Source organism: Dermochelys coriacea, chromosome 1, assembly GCF_009764565.3.
Source record: "Dermochelys coriacea isolate rDerCor1 chromosome 1, rDerCor1.pri.v4, whole genome shotgun sequence".
In the NCBI taxonomy this organism is placed as follows: domain Eukaryota; kingdom Metazoa; phylum Chordata; order Testudines; family Dermochelyidae; genus Dermochelys; species Dermochelys coriacea.
Genome location: NC_050068.2, coordinates 206,468,020 through 206,485,994, shown reverse-complemented (window position 1 = coordinate 206,485,994; position 17,975 = coordinate 206,468,020). Strand labels below are relative to the sequence as shown.

Here is a 17,975-nt window from a genome sequence, read left to right as displayed (position 1 = left end):
ACAGACTCTGCTGTAGGCCTTTATTTATTCAAATTCATTAATCGTGCTTATTTCAGGCTCTAGGCACCTTATAACATTTCTATGAAGACCTATTTTAAATAAAAGCATGTCAGAGCTGAGCACCCAAACAAGAGCGAAACTTAGTTTCAAACAAAAAAAACCCCCAATTCTTCCCTCCGCCCCTCCCCCCCCCAAATTCTAACCTTAAATATCAGCTCTCATAATCATCCCCTTGTCAGCAAAAGCCTAGCAGAGAGGGGAAGTATTTTGTGACATGTCCAAAAGTCACTAAATACAGGTTGCTGTAGAACAAGGAGGGAACGGAGTTCCAGGGACAAGAACCCCTCACCTAAAGTATCCTGCCACCAGCCCCCCTCCTATTTGAATCAACACATCTGCAGTGTGAGTGTGGGTCACTTGCCAGATTTATGTGGGTATAGCTCATTTAATCATTTCCCTGTCCTTGGAGGACCTCAAGGTACACCTCAGTCCCTCCTATTTTCTGCTTGTACCACATAATAGTCTAGTCTCCAGTGGGCCTCATTTACTTGGGTGTCTTTTCCATTGTTGGGTTTAGTGTGCTGATGGCCTGTAATATACAGGAAGATAGACAAGCTGGTCCGGTGGTCTCTTCTGACCTTCAACTCTATGGATGTCTACACAGCAATTAAACACCCATGGCAGGCCTGAGCTTGGGCTACCAGGCTATAAACCTGCGCTGTAGACATTTGGGCTTAAGCTGGAACCCAGACTCTGGAACCAGCCCCCCTTGCCCAGCTATGGAACCCCAGCAGTTTTATAGCCCTGTAGCCCCAGCCGGAGTCAGCTAACCCAGGCCAGCCACAGGTGTTTGCTTGCTGTGCATACCCTATGACTGAGGGGGAGGGGAGTCTCAAACGTTTTTTGCTGGGCCCACCTTTGAAAATATTTAAGGGTGTGACAACCCCTCCCAAAAAATGACAACCCCCCATGCCATCCTTACTTTTGCACTACTTCTGGCAGTGGTACTGCCTTCAGAGCTAGGTATCCAGCTAGTAGTCATCGTTCTCCAGCTACCCAGCTCTGAAGGAAGCGCAGAAGAAAGCATGGCAATACCGTGACCTACAATAGCCTTGTTACTCCTTTCTGGGTTAGGGCCCCCCGTTTGAGAAACACTGCCCTATGATTATCACAGAGCATAGGTGAAAGACATTTTCTCCACAGACCGTGTTCAGTAAGTGGGCTGCGGAATTCTGTAGCAGGTATAGTTTCAAAATGCTTTTAAGGTACAGCTTCATGTAGTACTTAAATTTTAAATACAGTAGCTTAAACTTAGAGTTGAGAAAGGTCCAAATAAACACAGCCTTCCTAAAGGAAAGAGCACAGTTTTCTTGCAAGTATGATAAATGCATGTGGCAATCACTGATACTTCAATATGCAGTAGCAACTAGGGATCCAACAAGATTCCCTAGATTATACGCACTGAAAATGATGGACTTAATTTAGCAAGAAGGGCCAGCAGATTTTCCACTATTTCCTTTAACTATTACCCCTCACCTAGCAAATACACTTTTGTGTAGGCTGAACCTCACCCCATTAAGCCTCCTCTATGCCCTAAATTTATATCCCTGAGAGATGTAGTTAAGCCATCTTACGTCCAAGTATAGACACCGCTAGTTCAATGCAAGTATTATTCTGTCTGCCAGCTATCGCCTTGCAGGGAGGGACCCCTTCCATTGCTGTAGCAAGTGCCGCACTAGTGCTTGTAGTGTAGACATAGTCTTAGACTAACTGTTTCAGTGCAACAGTGGTCACTTTCAAGAGACAGAAATATAAAGCTCAGACATAAGCATACCGGATACATTGCAACCCACACTCTTCCTCATTAACCCCCCATCCCAATAAAATGGTTAACAAAAGAACTAAATAAATTTCTGCAGAACAGCACCTTTGTGGTAGAGAGGCAATTGTCCTGTATCTCTTTCAGAGAAGACCCAGATAGCAAGAAATAATACCTAAGGGAGACCTATTCAACCCCCACTACAGTATGCAAATTAGTTGACAATACTGAAGGCAGATGACAAACCTAAAAATAATCATGGACACTTGATCTTCCACCACCACCAATGCAACTTTCATATTATACTAAGCCCTAAAACCAAACTGATTATAGACAGGAACATGAAAAATCTATATGTAGCTGGAGTTATTTTGCCACAGACTTCTCAATCTTGCCTCAAATACATGTGATTTGAGATAGAGCAATGGTTAGAGAGCATATCAGTATCAAGAGAACTCATTGAGGAAGATTCTAATGAATTTCTTCTTTAAGAGAAGTTGGCACCTTGCTCTCCTGCCACAAATAACTATCAGTTCTAGTAATGGTCCCCAACAACTTCTTGCTGACTGTCGCTTACTCGAAGGACATGCATCCAACTCACAGTTGGTAGCACATGCATCCCCAGTACCTCCAAAGCCCAAACATCCATCACAGGCTAAAATTCAAGTGAGCAAGACTACTGCTTCCACTTCCAGTTCTCAAGTGTACACATGCAGAAGCTAAACTTGATTATACATGCAAAGAAATCTGAAGAAATTTCATAACAAGCATGATGGACATGGAACTGTTTTATAATAATTTATGCATACTGTATGCAAACCTAATTATTGGGGATATTTACGTATGAATCTGTTGATTTTATAATGGGAGCTATCAGGAAAACAAGCACGGAGGAAAACAATGGCTCCAGATAAATCATTGCTTGGTAAGCCCGTAGCAGGTTAAGAAACAATGCTGGACAGGAAGAGACATGGAAACACAAGATCAAAAGCACTCTAGAAGTTTAAAAAGGGACTCAAAAGAGAGGGAGGCAGTTGTTGGGGAGCTCTTCCAGGAAACCAGGCTGATACAAACACTCACTGGAATATATGAAGTTAGGCCTGCCTAGGTTATCATCAGGGAATGGTAAGCCTTTGGTATGATAGACATGCTTGTAGACGGTTTTAAAATCCCCCTTTGCTCTAAATGCTCTGTTCTTACTGTGAGAATAAACAATTTTGTTTAAAAAGACTGTCTGGTCACTATATACACCATTGGTCACAGACGCCCAAAGGGAAGAACCACAGATGCCTAACCCAGTAGGACTTGCTGTGCAGGCCTAGTGTATACACAGGGCGCTGCAGTCCAGGACCTAATCAAAGAGTGGGAGAATTGTGGAATTCCCCCCCAAGTGAAGTGAAGACATGAGGTCTAGCACTTGGAGAGACCAGAAGGGAAGAGATGGACAGCTAGCCCTTTAACTGTTGCAGCAAAGAACTGTCACTGGGTGCAAAGAGCCCAGAACAGCTAGCATATAAACCAGATGGAACAGTTACACCACCCAGGACTTTGCCAAAGCTATGCAGGAAACAATGAAGCCTTTTTTCACCTTGTATACAGCCACAACAATTATTTCAAGAACTCTTTGCCAAACAGAATTTCTGCCAGTGATGCCTCATCCATCTTCCTTCCCACTTTACTTGACTAACATGGTGAGGACAAAAGTGAGGATACCAGCATTTTGAAGCCAAAAACTTGGGACAACAATCTGTCAGCAAGATCAGTGACCTTAAAAGAAATATATTTATTTTAAAAGGTCAAGTGGCCATTTTTATCTTCAACTTTTATTTGGTTACTACACCTGTAACTTCTCATTTATTTTAGTCTACATCACTGAGGTTGATAAAATACTAGAGTTATACTGATTCCTTTAGCGACTTTCACCTGGAGGGTCTCATTCATTAAGTCTCATGCTGCTCATACGTAGAAGAGAACAGAAAGGGAAAACTGAGGCAAAAAGATTAAATGACGTATCCAGTCACAGGCGAGTCATTGCGAAAAACGGAGAAGAACCCAAAGTCCCAACTCCATTTTCCCCCTAACCACTAGACTTCAGTCTCTGCTTATAAATATTAGAACTTATGACTGACTCACTATATGACTCAGTTTATTTTAATCCTCTCCCCATCTTTCACAACCTGCTTTCTGCATCTGTTATATTCATATTTTAGATTCGTTTAATACAGATCAAAAATCCAGAGGCCAGGGACCATACCTTTTTAAAAGTCTCTGACAACTGTCATGCAAAGTTATGGCATTACCCAGATAACAATACACACTCTCCCTCCATGATCCAGGTTGTCCAGTATCCTACTTGTGCAGCCATGCAAGAGTCCCAGATTTGATTGCTGGCTTTTTCCTCGGCAAACCTGGTGAAGTTTAGCATTAAGTCTTCCAGTGGATGAAAAGTTGGAGCTGATGTGACCATTTTTCAATCCTCCTTCACAAGGAGAAGTAAAAAGAGGGAAAATAAGCTCATTCCACAGAACTGCAGTAGGAAAAATTCCATTAATAGAAATGTCTAATTAGGATATGTAACTTCAATATATTACCCTCAAGCACAAATCTCCACCAGTTGTCTATTTCAGAACCAGGTAAATAAGCATCCTTCCTAATCTCTACACTGTTCTATCCTTTTCTCCACCATGAGCTACAGATCCTTCTTCTTGTTCCCACCATACAAAACTGCCTCTACACCAGACTAGTTTTAAATACCATAGCTTCTCTCTGATACTTCCTGGAGCATTCCAAATCCCACTCCCTGGATGCTCCAGCAAACCCTGTGCTCATTCTCCTGCTTTTTCTCATCTATAGACACTGTGAGAGATTAATTGACATACTTTTTTATATTTATGTTTACTAGAGGACTCCTCTCAGCAGAAGTGGAAATTAGAGGGGGGAAAAATAGATTAAAGTGAAAACAGATCAATTTCTTTTAAGTCTGCCATCTTGCCATCTTATAATATAAAAGCAAATGGTCAGGTAATTAAGTTAACGGTTTTTAAAGAAAAAAAGGGAATATTTTCACTGCAATACATAAAGAGCCTGTGGGATTTGCTGAAAATGGTTAGAGTCCAATATGGTGACTGGTATTAAGAAACACCTGACTAAATTTGCAATTAACATTTGGAACCAGAGGCAGTAAAATGACACAAAGGTAATGAAGTCCCCCACATTTCAGGGTATAAACTGAACACTGCAGGATCAGAGTGTAATTCTTTCACATGTATGCAAACTCAACCCTGTGCAATTTATGCTCAAATAAATTTGTTATTCTCTAAGGTGCCACAAGTACTCCTTTTCTTCCTGTGCAACAGTAATGCTTAGCACATATGCAGCACTTTTCATTCCACAGATCTCAAAGCACTCATCAACGATGGAGAAACATTACACCATTTTGCACATATGGACACAAACAGAGAGAAAGATTTGCTCAAGGCCACACTGAGTCAGTGACAGAAACAAGGAACAGAACCCAAGTCTTCCAATTCTTATTCTGGTGTTCTAGTCCCTGCAGCACTGTACAACTGACCAGTTTGCATGGCTAGGACTGTCTATTTCTCATGCAGCAGATATTGGTAGCCACTGAAGACAGGTTACTAGACTAAGACCACCAGTAATCTGACACCAGATATGTATATGTTCCTAAGAATTGTATAACCGTATAGGGATCCAGGAGTACCTACAATTACACTGTATGCATCCGATGAAGTGAGCTGTAGCTCATGAAAGCTTATGCTCAAATAAATTTGTTAGTCTAAGGTACCACAAGTACTCCTTTTCTTTTTTGCGAATAGACTAATACGGCTGCTACTCTAAATACAATTACACTGTTACTGTAGCAGATGCCAGCAGAAGAATCTAATCCTCCTCCACCAAAAGCATAACTCATGGGACCACAGTGGAATAGATTAATTACTTCCAATGAAGTTAACAAGCTGGTGGGTCCATTTGAGTAATATGTTTCTCATACAAATCTCAGAATCCTTTCTAAAAACTCTCATGATTTCACCATCACAGTCCAAAGAGCTAATACATTCTCCTTGCACAGCTTCTGACAAGCAGGAAGATAATGCCTTTTTAATGCTTTAGACACAACTGGACCTAGAATGTTTTATTTGGTATTGGGCACCACATTACCAGAAAGAAATTGACAAACTGATGAGAGGTCAGAAAAAAGCAACAAAAGTGATCAAGAGGCTAAAGGGACTGACTTATTTATTGTATGAGGAATGATTTGGCTCTTCTAATATTTAGTGTAGCTAAGCAACAACTAAGTGGAGGCATAACAGCTTATGAACGTTGGGTGTAAACACAAGGAAGGGAAATAAAACTCAGGTGGTTGAAAAGATGTGCTATAAGTCTTAATTTCATGCCATTACTCCAATCAGGGAGACTTTACCAACCACAAGAACTAGCTAAAGAGAGTGGTCTAGGAATAGTTTCCCAAGGAAGTTGGGAGGATAAGTCCTGTCATTTGGAATCCAAGATGTTCATTTTTGCAGCAACATCATACTGCAAACTTATGTCTCCCTTGCTTTCCATCACTGCCTCGTGGTCTTTTATGGCATTCCTTCCTCCTATTGTGTATTCTTTCTGATTATTTCCCCCCAACTATATTAGCTGTATTTTTCCTAACCTGAATCTCCAAGTTTTCAGTTTATGATTCTAGTCGCCCAGCCTAGATTCCCTTGTATAATTTCTCTAGCCCCACTATGCCTTCCCTCCAATCCCACTGCTTTTTCCATCTCTGATGTTGTAATTTTTTTTATATTTTTAAAACAAAACGCCTACTTTTGGGGTCTGGAACTACTCAGCAACGTCTCTACAACAACAAGGTGTAACCAGAGACTAGGAAAGGATCGGGTAGGAAAGCGATCAGCCCCCCCACGCAAAACATTCATGAGCTGGGGGAGCCGGATGCAAGGTAGAGTTCACCGGCCAGCAGACGCGTGCAGCACTGATGATGAGCACTGCATCGACCGGGCCCAAAGGGGTCCTGCGAGGACACTGGGCCGAAGCCCGCTCCCCGCAGAGAGCCCGGCCAGCCCCGCACAAAGCACGTGGCGCGTCTCGCGGGGCGGCCGCGGCAGCCCGAGGCCGCCCCGGCGTCGTTTAACCCCCTTCCCTGCGCGCGCCGCGGTCCGGCTTTAAGAGCCGGAGAACGACGCGGCCCCGCTCCCCCGGCAGCGCAGTCCGGGCGGGGGAGAGGGGGGGGGCGCCTCCGCCCGGAGCCGACCATCGGTGTCGCGGCCAGGGACCCAAGATCTCAGTACAAGCCGCCCCGCGTGCCCGGGGGCAGCGAGCGGGGAGCGGCGGCGGCGGCAACAGCCGCCCCCCGCGCCACAGCACGGGACTGACCTGCCGGCCGCTCCGGGCTGGCTTCGTCTCCAGGCGGCGCTTTCGGCAACTCCGTCACCTCACGTCATACACAGCCCTCGGCGCACACCTATGGTATCACTCCGCCGGGCTGCCCCTTCCCCCACCCGGCGGCGCACCCCTGTGACGGACACACGAGGTAACCCAGGGCGCGAGGAGATCGGCTCCAACCAAGCTGGAGGGAGAGCGGGGCCGCTCCCCAATCCTCGGCTGAGAAGGGGATTGACAGGGCGGCGCACCAATCGCTCTCCGAAGAGCGCCTCAACCCACATGTGCCAATCAAAAGCGAATACGGCAATATAGTGGTGCGCGGGAGGGAGAGGACAGCCAATTGGTTGAGTCCAGGGCCCGAGAAGGGGGGGGGGTTATGATTGGCTGCGCCGGGAAGGGGCGGTGCTCCGCGAGGCTGTGTTGCTAGGCGGGGTAAAATGGCTGCGTTAGACAGGGTGAAGGTGCTGGTGCTGGGCGACTCCGGTGAGTGACTGAGTGAGGGTCCTCCTCACCCGCACAGGGGCGGTTCCGCCTGTCGCGTGAACGAGTGTCCCGGCGTCACGCGGGCAGCGGGGACCGCTCCTCCCCGCAGCGGTTCCCGTCCGCCCCGCCCTCCCCCCGACGCAGGCCAGCGGCTTCCGCCTGGCGCCGCGGGTGGTGTGAGTCACCGCTACCGCCCGCGTCGGGCCCTGCCACGTGCCCCGGCTCTGACGCGGCGGCCGGCGCACGTGTCTTGGCAGCAGCTCTGGCGCGCGGGCTGCTCCCGGCGTGTGTTGTGCAGAGGCCCCGGGGCCGCGCGGGCGTCCAGGGCGTTCCCGCCGGCTCCCTCGCCGCGAGGCGCTGCACGGAGCTCGCCTCTGAGCTCCGACAGAGCGTGAAACGGCCGGAATCCGGTTTCCAGTGTAAACATTCAGCAGCTTTCCAAAGCTTCGGATCAGCGCCAGGGCTCAGCTCTGGCGCCGACTGGTTCCCCTTTGGGCCCTGAAGGTAAACGGGGGCAATTCCAGCCCCAAAGGAGACTTCCTGTAAAAGTGAAAAAAGGGTGAGAGCTGGGCCGGACAGTCGAAATTCCTTCGGCCTTCCCGTAGTGTCTGCCCTGCTGTGTCCTCATCCTCACCTTCAGAACAGGCCCCTTGTTCCCCCCCTTCACTAAATACTTGCGTTTCCAGATGGCTTTTTCTTAGTGCATCCTTTGACTGAGCTCATGGTCACCAGAAGAATCCCGTTAGTTTCAGATTTCAGAGTGGTAGCCCTGTTAGTCTGTATCAGCAAAATCAAGGACGAGTCATTGTGGCACTTTAGAGACTAACAAATTTATTGGGGCATAAGCTTTTATGCTTTTAGAACCCAATTCATTAGATGCATAGAGTGGAAAATACAGGAGCAGGTATAAATACATGAAAAGATGTGAATTGCCTTACCAAGTGTGAGGTCAGTCTAACAAGACAATTCAATTGACAGCAGGATACCAAGGGAGAAAAAATAACTTTTGAAGTGGTAATGTGAGTGGCCCATTTCAGAGAGTTGATAAGAGGGTGTGAGTAACAGTAGGGGGGAATTAGGACTGGGGCAATTAGGTTTAGGTTTTATAATGACCCAACCACTCCTGGTCTTTATTCAGGCCTAATCTGCTGGTGTCCAGTTTGCAAATTAATTCCAGTTCTGCAGTTTTATGTTGGGGTCAGTTTTTGAAGGTTTTTTGTTGAAGAATGTGCCAGCAACACCCGTCTGCCATGTATGTTGGCCAAACCGTACAGTTTCAATGCAAAAGAATAAATGGATACAAATCTGACATCAGGAATCATAATATACAAAAACCAGTAGGAGAACACTTCAATCTCCCTAGTCACTCAATAACGGGCCTAAAAGTGGCAATTCTTCAACAGAAGAACTTTAAAAACAGATTCCAATGTGAAATTGCAGAACTGAAATTAATTTGCAAAGTGGACATCATCAGATTAGGCCTGAATACAGACCTTCTTGTCAACTGTCTGAAATGGGCCACTCTCATTACCACTTCAAAAGTTATTTTTCCTCCCTTGGTATCCTGCTATCAGTTGAATTGTCTCGTTAGATTGATCTCACACTTGGTAAGGCAATTCACATCTTTTTCATGTACTTATACCTGCTCCTGTATTTTCCACTCCATGCATTTGATGAAGTGGGTTCTAGCGCACAAAAGCTTACGCCCCAATAATTTGTTAGTCTCCTAAGGTGCCACAAGGACTCCTTGTTGTTTTTGCTATTAGTTTCATGATCTCCCTATGGAAGGGTGCAGCAATTGGCTAGCTGTATCAGGTGTGTTCTGATATTGTGGTTTAACTTCTTATGGTAGGAAGTGCTTTTACAAGTCAAGTCTTAAGAAATAAGCCAGGTCTAATGGGATTGGGTAGCAAATGAGAACTACCGTAAGAAACAAAATCGTATCATTCTAGTTTCTAAAGGTTCCACTACATACATTGTTACATAGTCATATAAGACCAGATGCAGGCCATTAGAATATCAGGAATGGTTTAATGACTCTCTCTCCAACAAAAAAATTAAATTAAAAAAAAATATAATTCTTTGAGTCAGAGGAGGGACAAACCTTTCCAAGCAAAAGAAACTCAAACAAACCAACAAAAACCATGGGAACAACCAGAGGATGGGGATGTACAACAGCCACTATCAAGTACAAAAGTAACTAATTATGCTTTTAATTTTATATGTTCCATAGAGTCATCCAGTTTTTGCTTAAACATATTTTCATGATCTTTGACTGAAAATCCATTCCATCTCTTCACCATTCCCTTACAAAATTCTCTTTTGTCTCATTCTGGTCTGTCCAGAAATTTCAAGTAGATTGTTAAGCTATGACCTATGTTAAGTTACCAGATATCATGAATGATGAGCATGGTCTAAATTCTTAGAAGTAAGCTTAATTTTAGAATAACTTAGTTTAAATGTATTAATCATATCCCTTCTTCATTGTCCTCGCCCAGTGTTACTACTCTCACTGCTATTTAACACCCACTAATCCTTTACTATTGTAGTTGCCTAATGCTACACTCTCTCCAATTCAGTTAGATTTTTTTCAAATAGGGTGCAGTAGATACTATGGTTCAAATGTGACTTACCCATTTCTATATAAGCAATAGCACAATGTTCTCAGACTTATGTATTCCTCTTGACAAAAGCCTGTATATTATTATCCTTCATTTTACAAACCTCGGTATTTATAGGGTATGTCTACAGTGGAGCTGGAGGTGTGATTTCCAGTTCAGGTAGATGTGTTTAAAAATAGCAGTGTAGCTGAGGCTGTACAGGCAGCAGGATGGGCTAGCCACCCTGGTTACATATCTAGAGCTTCAGATGGGATTCTGCTTGAGGCAGTTAGTGGTTCCCACAGCCCATGCAGCCACAGTTATACTGCTATTTTTAGCACACTAGCTCAGTCAGCTAGCACACGTACATCTGCCTGAGCTGGAAATTTCACCTTCCACTCCAATGTAGAGATACCCATTGTGTTCCTATCATCAATAATTTCTTAACTGCTGCTGAACACTGGATCATAGATTTCAGTGTGTCTAGCAAAGGATAGCGACCTAGATGTATTGTTATAGTAATTAGTTCATTGCCATTTAAGCTATTCTTAGCATCAGTACTATTTCTCCCATGTGCATCATTTTACACTAAGATGTGTTATACTTAGAATTCCACTGCTGAGCCTTTTTGCCAGATTTGCCAGCCCATTCAATTGATCTAAGATTATGCTATCCTCACTCTTGAGTCTTAACTATACTTCTGTTTTGGTATCACTAGTAAATGTAAAGATCATGCATTGCCAACTATGCAGCTTCAATTTATGTTTGTTTTTTCAGGTGTTGGGAAGTCTTCACTTGTTCATTTATTGTGCCAAAACCAGGTGTTGGGAAACCCATCTTGGACTGTGGGCTGCTCAGTGGATGTCCGAGTAGGTGAAACCTTCTAAACTTGTAGTGCATAGTGTGTGTGTGCTTCAAAAATTAGAAGAAATGAACCATCTAATCTCTGACACTGTGGGCAGTTCTCTCTGGAGTCACAGATTCAGATCTCAGCAGGATGCTTCCAAAGCCTCTAATTAAGTTTACTGTAAGTGGGTCTTTCAAGTGATATCTTAAATACTCATCCTTAAGTCTTGTCTATTTTGTATCGACATTAAAGGGTCTCATAGCATTTTCTTAATGGAAGGAGTTTACCTGGTGTCTTTGGTTAAAATTTCCTCTTCTCTCACTTACCTATAATGAACTGACAGCTGCCCTCCACCTCCTAGGTAGCTGCATTTCAGTGAAGATGTATGTAAATTGTTGAACACTTTGGGATAAAAGGTGGTAAAGGAAGGTAAGATATTCTCATTATACATTGAGCATTTTTGCTTCCAAAAATTGGGCTTTACAGTGCTACCATCTAAAGAATCCTAGGTGTGTCCATTATAGAAGCATCATATTATAGTGGATATAACTGTATTATTACTACTGTTCATTGAGTGGTGAACTCAGTATCAGTAGGTGAATAAATTGAACTAAACTCTTCAAAATTCCCTGGAAATCAATTGCCACATATAGTTTAATTCCCCACTCGTGCTGCCAGCCAAACATATAAAAGAAAGATTTAATTTCATTTGTTTATATCATGTATGCATGTTTTGCTCATGTCATTAATGAGCAGGATGTCTGAAATGCGGCCTTTTTCACACCTTGGGTAATCTAGACATTTGAGGAAGTTTTCAGTGATGAGCAACCATCTGCATGGCATGGAGAGAAACATCCCCTCCCACGCCTATTGTATATTTCATTCTTTCCAAGGTGTCTTGCTTTTCCTGAGACTAGTGATGATACTGTCTTAATGTCTGAATAGCACCTTTTATTCCAAAGGATCCCAAAGCACATTTCCAACTTTTTGGGAAAAGAAATGTGGCATTTGTTTTTAATAGTGCATAGCAAAACTACGCATCAGACTTTAGGAGGAAATATTATGGATATTGAATTCAATTGAAACTTCAGGGAGAATTTAGAGAGGCAGAAGATAACTAGATCTGGACTTTTGCCAGGACACCAGTGCTAATCTTAATCATGCTACTATTACCATGTGTCCTTTTAATGACCACAAGAGGTCAGAACCTCACTTTTTTCATCTGCTATAGCAGCACAGTGCCCCTAAACAACACAGTGAGGATTTAGGTTCACCAATATCTCTGAAGGAAGAAGGCCCTCTATGGCTCAGCAAGACCGCTTCTTGAAGCACCCATGGTGTCCATTGCAGGTCTCCTAACCTGGCCCACACGTGTGTAGTTTGTGATGAGATCTGATAGCCTCACAGTGCACTGTGACTTGATTCCAGTACTCTGATTTAAAAGTTATTGTTCCAACACTGGGAATTTTTGCCCTTCCAGCTGAGGTCAGCATTGTGTGGATCGCCTTCTACAATTGATACTGTGCGTTATTTATGGATTTCCCTCCCCCCCCCAGATTCACGACTACAAAGAGGGGACCCCAGAAGAGAAGACCTACTACATCGAGTTGTGGGATGTTGGCGGTTCAGTGGGCAGTGCTAGTAGCGTGAAAAGCACACGGGCAGTGTTTTACAACTCTGTGAATGGTAAAGTATATTTGGTGTAAATCCATTTTTGTTTCCGACTGCTTTCTCTTGAGATGTCACTATTGGTTTTGAGTCAGGATTCACCCAGGTCTTGCTGGTTTTATTATGATATCTGCACTTAAAAAAAAAAAAAATTAGACAGGAGATAATTCATAGATTTCTTAAGTCAAATATATCTGTGTGGAGCCAGCTGTGAGCTAGAAAACCACTCTGAGTAATGATATGCAAATGAGCAGAATCCAGTATCTCACTCTGTTTCAGCCTTCCTGTGTTCCAGAACTAACACAATAGGGGGTCTTTGAAACTTCAGTAGGGTTACCTCAGGCTATGCATGCAGTAATGAAGGCATGTTTCACTCTTCCAGGCCTCATAAATATACAGGGACTTAAATCTTTTCTTTTCCATTGGCTGGTTCAGGACCTATGCTAGGAAAAATTTATTGGTTGTAAAATCATTTGCACTAGTCCTGCCAAGTATTTCCAGCCCTGGCAAGCTGTGAGATATTGTCCCATAAAACATTCTGATTACCATCATGCCTTTTTTCACTTCATCTGCAGAATAACTTTTAACAGCTGAATCTCACAACCACCTACAGGTAGAAATTAATACTTTATATCATGGGGGAAAAGGGTATCCTAGCTTTGAAACATTGATTTATGTCCATGTAATTCATAAAACATCATCCTTTAAATTCAAGTCGGGGAGAAAAAAGGAAGGCGCTAATTGGAATACACCTCTACCCCAATATAATGTGGTCCGATATAACGTGAATTCGGATATAACTTGGTAAAGCTGCGCTCTGGGGAGCAGGGCTGCTTTACCCGTTATAGCCATATTCATGTTACTGCAAATTGTTCCTCTGCACGCGCCCCCCCCTTTACTTGCTGCGAGCCCCCAGCTCAGCTCCACTCCGCCGCCTCCCCTGAGTGCGCTGCAGCTCCGCTTCTCCTCCCTCCCAGGCTTGCCGCACCAATCAGCTGATTGGTGCAGCAAGCCTGGGAGAGGGAGAGAAGCGGAGCTGTGGCGTGCTTGTGGGAGGAGGCGGAGCAGCAGTGAGCTGGGGCGGGGAGGCCGTAGCAAGTAAGGGGGGGTGCAGAGGAACCGCTCCCCGTCCCAGTTCACCTTCACTCCGCCTCGGTCTCCTCCCCTGAGCGTGCTGCTGCTGCTGCTGCTCCGTTTCTCTCCCCCCCCCCCCCTTCCAGGCTTCCTGCACCAAACAGCTGATTGGTGTGGCAAGCCTGGAAGGGAGTGGGAGAGAAGGAGAGCGGTGGTGCACACTCAAGGAAGGAGACTGAGTGAAGGTGAGCTGGGGCGGGGAGCGGTTCCTCTCCCTACCCCAATATAACGCGGTCTCACCTATAAGATGGTAAGATTTTTTGGTTTCCGAGGACCACGTTTTATTGGGGTAGAGGTGTAATTTGATATTTTGTGTTCTATATCTTGTTATTTTATGCCATTGTTGGAAACGGAGTAGAAGTGTTCACTGAAAAATTTGAGGCAACCAAAGTTAATAACCACTTTTGAAAATTTTTGTCCCAAACATGCTATTTTGTTCAGGTTATTAGTCTATATTTCTTATCATGGTATCTGAGTGCTATTCAGTAGTAACTTAAGCAATGTGATAGTCCTCTGTCACATATGGTTCTTAGCATTATTTTTCTCTTCCTCTTCCCAGGAGGAAAATTGCATGGGAATACTTATTTATTTATTATGGAGGTACCAGTCAGGGTTCTGTAGTTAAGATTTAATTGATTTTTGCCCTTAAAGCAGGGTGAGATGTTGCATTCCATATGCTTTATGAAAATATGTTTATAAATGTGAATATGATGTAACTGGAATATGCTTTATGCAAAAGGTCTCTTGTAAGGTATCATTACAAATCTTATAATCTATTGAGTGTGTTCATCCTATTTGTTTGCATGTATTTATACATCTGGAGTTAGGAGAATAAGATATAAACTTTTATTACTGATGTAAACGTATTAAGTGGAAGCCATTAAGGGTGCTTCAGAATCAATGAACTGTAAATGCCTCTGTTTACTTTCAAACCTTCCTGTGTACATGTGAGCCAGTCCAGGAAGAATGGAAGCTGTGGTCTCACAGGATATATGACCATGTCACATGATACTGGAATCCATCTTAATCCTTGTACTTTTCCATTGATGAGGCGGGGTTGGGGACAAGCACAGACAAAAGATTCCTGCTTTGTGCCAAAGCTATAAAAGGGGGTGGAGCAGGACACAAGGGGCTGCCAGTCATGAGAAACTCCCTGCTTACTACCTGAGATGTCTGCTGAAACTAACAGGGACTGTACCAGGGAAAGGATTGGGCCCAGACTAGGAAGGAGTCTAGTCTGTGAAAAGAAAAGGAGTACTTGTGGCACCTTAGAGACTAACAAATTTATTAGAGCATAAGCTTTCGTGAGCTACAGCTCACTTCGGAAGTGAGCTGTAGCTCACGAAAGCTTATGCTCTAATAAATTTGTTAGTCTCTAAGGTGCCACAAGTACTCCTTTTCTTTTTGCGAATACAGACTAACACGGCTGCTACTCTGTAGTCTGTGAAAGAAGCTTATTGAAACACCTCTGAGGGTAAGATATTACCTGTAATCAGTTTCTTAATGTATTAGGATTAGACGTACGTGTTTTTGCTTTATTTTGCTTGGTGACTTACTTTGTTCTGTCTGTTATCACTTAAATCCTATTTTTATACTTAATAACATCACTTGTGTTTATTAATAAACCCAGAGTAAGTGATTAATACCTAGGGGAGCAAACAGCTTTGCATATCTATCAGTGTTAGAGGGTGGACAATTTATGAATTTACCCTGTATAAGCTTTATACAGAGTAAAACAGATTTATTTGGGGTTCAGGCTCCAAGAAAGGCTGAATACTGCATGCTGGGAAAGTCCCTGTTAACTGAGAAGCCCCTGGGCTGAGTGAATCTCAGTTTCAGTGAACTGCAGAGAGGAGGTGTCCAACCTCTGGGTCTGTACTGGAGCTGACTAGAGTGTCTAATTCAGCAAGACAGGAGTGGAGGGGCCCCTGTTCTGGCAGGAGGATTGTTCTCAGTGGTATCCCGACTCATTGAGTGATAGTCTCCAGGAGAGTCTCTGTGACCGAACCAGTCACACAGGGATTCAGCCTCTTTGTTAGATATAAAAATACAGCATGTTCTCTCCGACACCAAATCCAGGATGTGATGCCCTATGTAGGTTAGACTGCAGGTGTCCTAGAGAAGCAAATGAGGAAATGAAAGTTTGGGCTTTTCCAACTGAAGGATGTTGAAGTCTCCTCAAAAGTCTGGGGTATTTCAGCACCACTGTTGATTAAAGTATAAGTCAACTCCTTTATGAAACCTTTAGTCTTTGGTGGTCTGTAAATGAGCATAAAAGCTGTATTAGCATTGGCTATGGTTTAGATCAGACGTGGGTAAACTGTGGCCCGTGGGCCACATCTGGCCCATGGGACCTTCCTGCCCAGCCCATGAGCTCCTGCAGAGTATGACGGTCCTAGTGTCCCCTCCCCTGCTGTCCCCCCTCCCCAGCAGCTACGCCGCCGCGCGGCAGTGCTCTGGACAGCAGGGCTGCGTGCTCCTGCAGGGTAGCGCAGCAACATGTCTAGCTCCAGCCGGGTGGCATGGCGGCCAGACATTCTGCTCTGAGCGGCATGGTAAGGAGGCGGGGGGATCCTAGGGGGCAGTTGGAGCAGGGGACGCTTGGACGGGGCGAAGTTTCAAGGGGGTCAGTCAGGAGACAGGGAACGGGGGGTTGCATAGGTGTGGGAATCCAGGGGACATGTGAGGGAGCGGGGGTGTGGATAGGGGGTGGGGTCCCAGGGGGCAGTCTGGACAGGGAACGGGGGGGTTGGGTAGGGGGTGAGGTCCCAGGGGAGCAGCTAGGGTTGGGGGGGTCTCGGGTGAGGGCAGTCGGGACAAGGCGTGGGGGGGGTTGGATGGGTTGGGCATTCTGAGGGGGGGCAGTCAGGGAGCAGGAAGTGGGAGAGGTCGGATGGGGGCAGGGGCCAGGTGGTTGGGGAGGCACAGCCTTCTCTATCCCGCCCTCCATACAGTTTTGCAACCCCGATGTGGCCCTCAGGCCAAAAAGTTTGCCCACTCCTGGTTTAGATCATTAGACAAATGAATTCCATTGACTTTGTCTGACTGAGGTGCCTCTTTGATTTGATATGAGAAGAGAAGATGAATGCAGTCCTGACTTCTTGTCCTTTCTGGGCCTATTATGGGCAGAAAAACTTCTGATTCAGGGGCACTGGGCTTGCAGTTTAAGCCATCGAGGCCTTTATTATGCAGGCTGTATTGGGTGCTTCATTGCTGATGAAGTAGTCCGTGGTTTGCTGTTTGTTTACTCCAGGTCTGGTGTTAATGAGCTTCAACTTGTGTCCTTGTGACTTTGTTGCATCTGCTGGTTTGTGGACAGGTGACGAGTTTTGAACAGTCAATAGGTGGTAGGTATAACTCTATGCCCCATAATCTTCATAGAAATATTGTTATGATATGAATATGGCATAATTAAGATGGGTCATGTGTGGTATCATTGGAAAAGTTATGATTTACTGAATGTGATTTTATCCAATTCGTATGCCTGTATCGTTTCTGTATCTGAAGTTAGGAATATTGAGAGTGTCACAATTACAAGTGTGTGTGTGTACTTGGGGAATGCCCACCAGGCAGTAGGCAATCAGCCTGGATGGGCCATTGGGAAGGACAGTAGAACTTTAAAGATACTAATCTCCCTCCTTCCTGAGAAGTTTCCTGGGATGCTGCTTTGACACTGCAGGGTCATGTGATCATGTCACCTGATATAGAATACCATCTTGAAATGCTGGTATGCTTCCGTGGAGGAAGGAGGTCAAAACTGGGAAACAAAAGATTCCTGCCATATGCAAATCCTATTTAAGGCTGGGGAGTGAGTTAACCTTGGCTCTTCTCCACTGCCTCTCTGCCCAAGAAGGAAGACTGCTGAAAACGCCTGAAGAAACAAAGGAATTAAGCTGGGGGAGGTAGGGATTGAGCCCAGGCCAGACAGATCAGCCTGTAAAAAGAATCCCTGGAGATTTAAGCTGCAATCAGTGCAGTTTATCTTCAAGAAACTCTGCAACCTACTTGAAACAAT

The 17,975-nt window shown here is 44.6% G+C and overlaps 2 protein-coding genes across 7 annotated transcripts in view; one reads left to right on the top strand and one right to left on the bottom strand.

The window, feature by feature from the left end:
- Positions 1 to 7,575, bottom strand: part of GTF2E1 (general transcription factor IIE subunit 1) — an 87,115-nt gene extending 79,540 nt beyond the window's left edge. Inside the window, exon 1 of one of the 2 annotated variants that reach the window (XM_038376205.2) lies at positions 7,220 to 7,575. The gene's annotated coding sequence lies outside the window, so the exon portion shown is untranslated. Of the gene's footprint in view, positions 1 to 6,652 lie in introns of both variants that reach the window. The other variant, XM_043512731.1, reaches the window with a different exon arrangement.
- Positions 7,391 to 17,975, top strand: part of RABL3 (RAB, member of RAS oncogene family like 3) — a 29,499-nt gene continuing 18,914 nt past the window's right edge. Inside the window, exons 1-4 of one of the 5 annotated variants that reach the window (XM_043512783.1) lie at positions 7,635 to 7,711; positions 10,450 to 10,491; positions 11,089 to 11,180; positions 12,715 to 12,844. In XM_043512783.1, coding sequence (XP_043368718.1) covers positions 7,666 to 7,711; positions 10,450 to 10,491; positions 11,089 to 11,180; positions 12,715 to 12,844 — 310 coding nt within the window. In that variant the 5' untranslated portion in view covers positions 7,635 to 7,665. The other 4 variants (XM_043512788.1, XM_038374932.2, XM_043512787.1 and 1 more) reach the window with 4 other exon arrangements.